The sequence below is a fragment of the Merops nubicus genome, unplaced genomic scaffold, assembly GCF_000691845.1.
Source record: "Merops nubicus isolate BGI_N331 unplaced genomic scaffold, ASM69184v1 scaffold39060, whole genome shotgun sequence".
NCBI lineage: Eukaryota > Metazoa > Chordata > Aves > Coraciiformes > Meropidae > Merops > Merops nubicus.
Window position 1 is genome coordinate 1 of NW_008582869.1, and position 9,587 is coordinate 9,587.

Sequence of the window (9,587 nt, forward strand, 5' to 3'; positions counted from 1 at the left end):
CTGAGCCCTTAAACGGAGACAGTGGGCCACACAGGAGGGGTTGCCTCCAACAGCACTTAGGTACAGGACTCCCAGAACACAAAAACACTGGCAAGTCCCTTTCCTCCTCTTCACCTGCTAGTGATAAAAGTTCACCAGTGCAGGCTCGCACACACCCCCACACCACACACCCCCCAACACACATCCCACTCTAGGTGCACAAGCACACACACATTTGTGGATCCCTTGAGCACCAGCATGGCCCCTCTGTCTGCCCAGCACCCTTGCACAGATCCTGGGCCCCCTCACCTGGTTCGTGGATCCCATACTTGCCTGCTAGTGCAGTTGATGCTCACAAGCACTCGTGCACGAGTCCCCTCGTGTGTACCAGCATGGCTCCCCTGCCTGCTTGATACCCAGGCCTGGACCCGAGGTTCCCCCCTGCTGACAGCCCAGCCCAGTTTGGAGGTTGCTGGTGAGTATGGATATGTACCCCATGTACACTTGGACTGGGGGGGAGATACAGACACCCCTCCTGCCCAGCAGCTGGCACCAGGCACACAGGCTGTGACCCACAGTCCTGCTTCACCCACTGGCATGCAACCTCTCCCTCATGCCAGCCGTCCCCAGCAGCTGTTTTTTTGGGACCTTCCTGCTCCAGTGGCTGGAAGTTATAAGACCCCCACTCACTCCAGCAGCTGGCATCATTGGCCAGGGGTGCCCATACCTCCAGTCTGAATCCAGGAGCTAGCACCAGTTCTCACCCACACACAAGAGGTCTCACCAGTAGCTGGCGCTTAGTGCTTGCAGTGCCCAGACACACGCGAAATAGAATGAGATTACACAGAGTTAAGAGAAGATCTAAGAAGATATGAGGTAGAACAATGCGATGATCAGGCACAGGGCTCAGCCAGGCAAGCTGACTGGCCCTGTTTTACACACAGCTGGCCTCTTATTCTCCTTTGTGTCTGTTCCCACCTTTGTTCGTCCCTGCTCCCCTTCCCCGCACAGCCCTCCTGGCTTTGTAGAGCTCTGCTGATTCCCTCACCCCGTCTGTGACTCTGGGATCCCCTGGTTTGTTTACACTTACCAGCTACAAAGTCCAGACTGATCTTCCTGGAAGTGTCGCCTGTTGTTCCTTAATAGCCCATCAATTAGTGTGAGTGGTGAGGTTTCTTTCTTGTCCTGGTCTCTATGTTTGTTTTGTCAGGTCCTGTTTCTCTATATTTTGTTTCTGGTTCCCACTTCTTCCCCTGGTTTCCCACCTGGCAAGGTCCCTGATCAGATACCCCTGCTGCATGCCCCCAGCAGTTAGTGTGACTGACCACTTGGTTCTCATCACCGCCTACCCTCATAACTTACTGCTCAGCTTTGTGGCCCCAGATGTTCTTGTTTTATGGCTTCCTTCCTTTCTTGTTACCCCCTGTTGCACTGGAGAGGGCCCTGGGCCAGATGCCCTTAAAGGAGCAGACACTCTCCTCCCACATCCCCTTAAAACTTGCTTAAGTATGAAGGACATTGCTGTATGCAAGCCCAGGCTGGTTAGAATTCCACAGAAGTTGTTCTGTAATTGACGTTATATGTTAATGTAATGTAATATAATAGTAAGGTTATATGAAATCTCACTATTTCCTTCAAATTAAAAGTAGGCAAACATCATCATCTTACCAAAGCCCACTTCACTGTTCAATATTTCCCTTTAAATGAAAAATGTTAGTATTATGCTGAATATATATAATATATAATATTTTCTCACCGTTCTCTTGCATTCTTTCATTTGCCTAGCCTGCCTGCTCCTTTCTCTCTCCCTTGAATGGCCACTGTCTGGAGCTCGGCCCATCTCGTGCTCTCATACAGCCAAACCAGCTCCGTGTCTGCAACTCAAGAGGCACTACAACAGACAAAGAGTACAATTTTTAAAAGGCTCAGATATCATCCTAAAAATATCAGGATGGTGCTTGTATTGTTTGAAGTGCCCAGGCTGGCCCTGCACCTGTATGACCTTTGCACACGTTTTTGGGCAGGAGCACCTGTGGCCTGGCCACCTGAGCTCATGGTGACGCGGGAGGTGCCGTCCGTGTCCGGGGGTCCTGAGGAACCACCTTCATTGGATGAGTTCAGCACAGCCTGTAAAGAACTTAACACTAGTAGCACGTAAGTTATCCTAAGCCACTCAGATTCATTCTAGTTCAGCATTTATTAAGAGCTCACGTTCTTGCTGGTAACGTTGGCTGTCTAAAGTTCCAGGCTGACAGCAGTTCTCAGACGTTGAGGAGCATACACAGGGCATGAGCAATCCTGCAGTGGCTACAGAAGCACCCTTTGCAGCAAGGGAGAAAAACAGTGATGCTGAGATCAAAGACCACACTGAAGATTTTAGAATAAGGATGTATGCTCAGCATGTTAATTTGTATGTGACACCTCATGAGGGTGGGAAAATGACTTTTTTTTTTTTGATTAAATGGCTGCCTTCAGTTACAAAATGCTGTAGAGCCTGGTAAAAAAATGTTGTGAGTGCTGAACTGCAAGGAATAGTGTTGCCAGAAAAGCAGAAAAGAGCCCTTGTGAGTATTTTTATTGATCATTAATAACATGTGTGCAGTAAGAGATGAAAGGCTCTTTCTTCGTGTGCTAATGGCTCTCACACAGTTACAGGACAGAGATGCAGAGCTCTGCTATGGCTGCATTGTTATCACAACAATAATTCTGGGTTTCATTTTCCCAAGGATTTGTATGCGCTGGTGCAATTTTTCTTTTTCCTTTTCTGCCTTTCTAACAGTCTAAGGGCATTTGTGCATTTGAAAAGAAATCAGCATTCAACTTTTTGAGCTCTTAGTTGATACAGGAACTTGCTAAGTAAGGAAATTTTACTTTGTGCACAGGATTTGGTGACAGCATACCCACAAGGAGTGAGACTCTTCATCCTGTCACTACAAAATCCAGAAACTTTTTCTCCTTCCTTGAAGATAACTTCCTAATTACGAAGCTGAAGCTTGGTGACATTACAAAACTAGGACAGGACTCATTTCAGCTCAAACCTGCTAGACATGATAGTGTTCTGTGTGTTTTGCTTGCAGATGTTCCATTTTAGTAGCAGAATATGGTACACTCAAGGAAGCAAATGAGTGAAATTCATTATAAAGTAGAAGTCAAAAGATGCAATTTTTAAAAAATATAATTCAATTCCACCCCTGCTGAGTTTCTGCTGACTCTGCAATAATGTTTTATTTCCTTTTTTTTTACCGTTTGAGTTTCATCTTGTCCCAGTTCACTCTGTTCAGGTTTAGTAGCTCCTTAGCCTATTTACTATTTACTATTTCTCAGCAGATTAAACAAATGGGTTTTGTGCAAGGAGGAAGTCAAGTGGCAGTCACTGCAGATTTTGATTAGGCCAGGGCAGAATAGATGAATTTTGGTACATTGTGTGCCTTGCCTCCTTATCCAATTTATTTCCTCAGGCCTCTCCTTGTCATCTCCACTGTGGCCATGTGGCTGGCACTGAATTTCTCCCTGCCCCTCCTCTCTGATTTGCTGTTCTCCAGTGACAGCCTAGCTCTTCACTTTGTGGTTCCCAATTTAGTGTCTCTTCAGTAGGAAGAAAAAAACCTGAAAAACTTCCTGCCCCAACAGGGTAACAACTGTGAAGATGTGAAATTCAGAAAAAATAAATGTTGTGGGTTTTTTTTAATGCATCAATCTGCACAAATAAATTTTGGTAGGTGAAGTTGAGTTGTAGAGGTGTATAAAGAAGTATAGATGAGTGGGGTTTGTTTCAGGTCAAGCAGTACCTTTAATTTGATTCCAACTGTTTATAACATTTTTATTTTGTAACCTCAGGCTCTGAGAGGAAGATAATATTGTGCTGTCTGTGATTCCTTCATTTTTAAATTTTGTTCTACCCATTTCTAAGTGTCCCTGACAAAATAATTTGCTTCCATCTTCTGTATTTAATTTTTTTAAAAATCTAATTTCAGGGAAAAGTCTGAAGTTTCTGGAGACATGGTTAAAGCTGACATCAAACCAAAATCTATGCATCGTGCCAAAAAGTGGTCAGGTGATGTAGAGAACTTACACAGATTTCAGCAAGCTGGATACAGAGATGAGATTGAATATAAACAAGTAAAACAAGTTGATACGGTAAGATTTAGAATGCTGCAAGGGTTATTACTTTAAACTTGTATCTCATGTTAAATGATTAAATAAAAATGGAGATGCCACTTATTTCCTTTCATTTAGGCCAGTTTCTGATTCACTCTTTTTCTCACAGGCTTGAGTTGAACTCTTGAGCTATTACTAACTGTGCAGAATAACTTATTTCAGAGAAGTGAAACAGGAACACTGCCCAGCCTGTGTTTTTGTTCCCCCTCTCCTGTCTGTTTAGAAGCATTACAGATTTCTTTGACTAGATACAGCTGCTATCTAAAAGAGTAATTCAGTTTTGAGGAAAGAAATACATCCAAGTGAGCTCTCTGTGACGTTTCCCCATTAGTCTGCCCACAGAACTGCCAGGAAACTCCCACGTTGTCAGGGAGTCAGTCCTGTGTCTTTGCTGCCCACTTCAGTTCTACAGCTGACTTGTGTGCTGGTGACATAATCACTTTGTGCTCCCTCAAAACTTGGCTTCTGTCCAAACTGTCCACAACAGAAACATTTGATGCCAGCTGTGTTAAAAGGAGCTGTGGCACAGGCTTCTATCAACTGAGAACATCCCTTTGGTCCTCTGCTCACTGGAGTTGGTGGCAATGCTCACTAGCACATCAAATGAGCTAAATAATGGCCAGATATTCAGTGGCTACTTGAGAGTCAAAACAGCAATCGAGAGGTTAGTACAGCAAACAGCATCTTGTCTTTATTAGAGCTCTGTAATGGATCTTCCAAAGCAGCACATATAGTATGAAAAATCCACTTTTAAACCATCTAAACCTCACGTGCACATAAGAAAGAGCAGAATGTTCCTAAGGAAGTCACTCCTCATCCAGCTAAGTCAAAACACAGCAAAGGATTGATGTGCATAAGAACAAGATGCACTTTATTATTTTGTCATGGGCTTGGATACTGCTGTGGAGGCTGTGGTGTAAATTCACTTCTCTGTGCCAAAGGAAATCCTGTAATTAGTGTGGAAAGATCAGCCTGTGTAAGATCTGTGGCAGGGCATGACCACAGACAATTAAACACTGGTAAAGCTGCAGAGCAGCCCTTACTCAGTGTAAAATGAGTGTGTTTCCTGTTCAAACCTGCCAGGATCTGGCAGTGATTCTCTTCCAACTTACACATTTGAAATGTATTGTTTACTCCATGTTATGTTTCCATAATGCAGTTGCTATTAGTGATGCAATTATAATGTAGGTGGAATGAATATTAAGGCTTTTTTAGCTGGAGAATGCAAATAACTCAGCTGTATGCCTGAAGCAATAAAGTAGGTGATGAAACTACCACTTCTGTGACTATCCCATTAGAGAATGCTCCAGTTTGACATCCTATTGTCAGCCCTGCCTGGAAGAGAAGTAAGATCCTTATTACCTGACTTTTAAGGTTCAGTTTGATCAGAAGTAGTCCCAGGTGTTAAGCTGCAGACAGCTACTGAGGCCATCAAGCTGCTGAACGTGCTCAGGGCTTTAGCTTAAAGGTTCACATCATGGAACACTGAGGAGCACCAGGGCAGTGCTGGTTCCCTGCAGGACTGATCCTGCTGTCCTGCAGACTATGATAGAAATAGCTCACTTTATTTTTATGGAACTCCTAGTGGAAAGCACATTTTTCATGGTCAGCAGGATTCTGAACAAAGTGGAGTCTTTCAGCCTCTTTAGATTACTGAATAATTGAATTGCATCAATGTTTTACTCCTAAATGAGGAATTTTAAAAGCTTTGACTTTTTGGTCTATCAGATATTCTTAGATCCTTATTTGTCTACTTTTCTGATCAGATAATTCTTTATACTAGACCAGAAAACTACTTTCTGACATCTTGTTCTTAATCTTTTTTAAAGTTAAGCAAATTAATAGGAAAGTATCATTTATATGTACATGAGGTTTTCTCATGGGAGTATCCCCTATATTCTTTGCAATAAAATGCACAGACATCATTTAATGTGAGCACGTTCAGGTGAATGTAAATCCTTTTTATTCTATTTGTAGGTAGAGTGTTGGCCAGAAACTGGATTTGTTAAGAAACTTCAGAGAAGGGACAACACATTCTATTATTACAATAAGCAAAGGGAATGTGAAGACAAAGACATTCATAAAGTGAAAGTTTATATGTATTAGTTTTGTTATTGTTCTAATTTGTGGTTTTTTTTAAGAAATCTGTTTGTTAGAATCTGTAAGTAAATGAGATTGTGTAATCTGATTTAATTGATACTTAAGTATCAATGTTATTCTTGGATAGAGGAGGGAATACTGGAAATGTAGAGAAGCCTGGAACTATAGACATAGAAATTTCTTTTTTTTTCTCCTGCTATAACCAAAAGACTTATTATCCCTCATTTTTCCTGGTTACAGGCGTTTTGACATAAAAATAAAATGGTAAATTTGCATTGTATATTTGGTGTGTAAAGTCCATTTGAAGTACAGGCATCAATCTTTATTCTATACAATATAATCTTGTTGACACTGGCTAATGTCAGCCACAGTCTCTTGGTATATATAAAGGTCCTGAGACTAGAAAAGGCCAAAGTAAGGCCAAAATGCTGTTGGAAGCTCCCTTGGAGAAAACAAGAACGATGAACATGTTATTTTGTGAAGGACTCCGACCAGCTGGGTAGGAAGGACCAGTGCTGAGATTTAGAAACTGGTTATTGTCATAGAAACAGGCACAGCAAAAATGTGTTTCTGAGCAATAGGTGGAGTATCACCAAAGTAATTTTGTCAGATGCAAGTATTAATTACTGGGGAAGGAAGTATTGATGGACTTGGTAGCATGTGCCTTCTCATGCAGGGGGAAGAAAAAGATGGTGGGTTTACATATGGTGGGATCAGGGAGTATAAACCTGCAGGAAGCATGTGAAACCCATACTGTGGAATAGGTAAGGTTAGGTAACTTACACAGATGATATGTGGGATTTCTGGGCAGAATTCATCTCATCTAACTTCAAATGTCACCTTGTCAACATCTACACCTGGTCTTGTCATTTGGACACCCGTTGTTGCGAGTGGAGAGACGTTGGCTCTTCTGGGCACAGTTTGTTTCTTCTAAATGTAGGTATGTAGCATCTGCTTCAAACATGTTGCTGTGACATCAGCTCTGCAGGAGCCATCCATCCATGTGCTACTCCAAGACACCCAGTAGATGTGAGGTACTGTACTTGCTTCACTCATCAGGGAATTTAAATAAAATACGTTAAGATCCCAAAACTCCACGTAATTGACTGGTTATTTAAACCATTTTGTTATGTAAACCAGCAGGTGTGTTCATGGTAGATACAGAAAAAATGTTATTGATGTCTCCTGTCTCTGGCTCGTAACTGAGAGGTATCTAAATGAAGTTTTAAGCAGGGATTAGCAGTGTACATCTGATCATCTGTCTTACAGGTACTCTTCCTTTGCTTGAGTGTAAGATGGTGGCCAACTCAAAGTGTGCAGTTGAGGACTTATAGCTCCAAGACACAATAAATATGGGGGCAATGTTCAAAAGATCTTGTTGACAATAGATGACAATGATCTAGTCACCTTATTTAGACTGCCTGGAAATTTTTAGCTTAAATTTGTATGAGCTCTGTTAGAGAAATGACTGAAAGTTACTCAAAAGCAACCGTGAAGCTTTTTTATTCCAGGAGGGTTTTAATGGCACATGTATAGAGAGATACTGTAATGACAAGGAAACCATTGCTACAGTAAATTTTACTTCAGATTTTCATTATGATTTCTTTGTTTATTTGGATTGCTTTGTATGTAATTTTTAAGAGAGGACTTTTTGCCTACTTTCCAATCAAATGTTGTTAACAAAACAACTATCAGGATAACCCGTCTATCTTGTCATTTTAAGACAGTTGTTCTCACTTTGCCAACTTTATAGGTTTCTAAAAAAGAAATCTTCCAGTGCACGTGAAAAGGACTTTAAAATATTTCACAAAGATAGATGTGTAGCAGAGCCAGCTCAGATTTATTGAGAGAAATTATTGCTATCAGCACACAAAGAATAAGTGAGAATGTTTGGTACAGCCATTTTCTCAGTCTATAGAAAGCATATATTTGGAATCCAAGAACAGGAATTAAAACTTTTTTTTTCAGATTTAAAACTTATTGCAGATAACTTTTTAGAGCTTGACTTTTAAAAAAACAAACAAACAAACAAACAAACTTAAATTTGAAACAAATGTAAGAGATTATTCTGAGCCTCCCTCATTTTACCTGAGTCAATATTTTTGCAATACTGCTGGATGCTTTCTCTCTCGTATTACATTTTAAAACAATGAGTTTTGCAGCCCACAGAGATTCTTCTCATTTCAAACAAGGAGCATGGGAATTCATGTTCCACTTCTGAGATGCTGATTTTATATGAGATGGTAGATTCTTCTCATTTGGAGAGAGTGAATTACCTGGATTTTATTACTTACATTTTTCAGCACTGTCAGTGTGCTGAAAGGTTGAATCTCACTGTAATATTTAAAAGATTAATGGGATGAAAAAGGGAGATGAGCCTTGTGATTAGTGCCAGAGACCAGTTTACAGAGCGAGCCTTTGTCAGGACTGTTGCCGTACTTGAGAGTTCACTCAGGTCATCAGAGAAGCAGCAGGTTTTGTTCTGGCAGGGACAGTTCCAGTTGTAATTGTCCTTTGATGTCCAGTTTGTACCCATGTTTCACTCCAGCTCATGCTAAACTTAAGGTTGCTTAAAACCACTCTCCTTTTTTAAAGGCCATAGCTGTGTAATGGCCTTAGCTGTGAAGCCAAAGGGGCTGGTTCCTCTCAAAAAGAATCAGGTACAGGGGTTCTTGCCTCAGTTCAAATTTGTCTGTGTAACGTTAATCTAGGAAAAGGATGTTTTCTTGAGTTAATTCCTAGAATCATAGAATGGTTTGGGCTGGAAGGGACCATAAAGATCATCTAGTTCCAACCCCCCTGCCATGGGCAGGGACTCCTCCCACTAGACCAGGCTGCTCAAAGCCCCATCCAACCTGGCCTGGAACACTTCCACAGATTCCCTGGGCAACTTGTGCCAGTGCCTCACCACCCTCACACTGAAGAATTTCTTCTTCATATCTAATCTAAATCTACCATCTTTCAGTTTAAAACTGTTACCCCTCATCATGTCACTACACTCCCTGATAAGGAGTCCCCCTCATCTTTCCTGTAGGCCCCATTTAAGTACTGGAAGACTGCAAAGTCTTCCCTGAGCCTGGCCCAAGTGAAACAACCCCAGTTCTCTCAGTGTTTCCTCACAGCAGAGGGGTTCCAGCCCTCAGATCATTTTTGTGGCCTCTTCTAACCTGCTCCAACAGGTCCATGTCTTTTCTGGGCTGAGGGGTCCAGATCTGGACACAGCAATGCAGGTGGAGGTCTCACCACAGCAGAGTAGAGGGGCACAATCATCTCCCTTGACCTGCTGGCCATGCTGCTCTTGATGCAGCCCAGGATATGATTGGCTTTCTGGGCTGCAAGCACATAACTGC

At 42.0% G+C, this 9,587-nt stretch overlaps 1 protein-coding gene across 1 annotated transcript; it reads left to right on the forward strand.

Moving 5' to 3' along the window:
- Positions 1–3,959: 3,959 nt before the first annotated feature.
- Positions 3,960–6,299, forward strand: MEIG1 (meiosis/spermiogenesis associated 1). Its single transcript, XM_008938945.1, has 2 exons — positions 3,960–4,116; positions 6,115–6,299. The coding sequence occupies exons 1-2, from the start codon at positions 3,979–3,981 to the stop codon at positions 6,241–6,243; spliced, it is 267 nt and encodes an 88-aa protein (XP_008937193.1). The 5' UTR covers positions 3,960–3,978; the 3' UTR covers positions 6,244–6,299.
- The last annotated feature ends 3,288 nt before the right edge of the window (positions 6,300–9,587 follow it).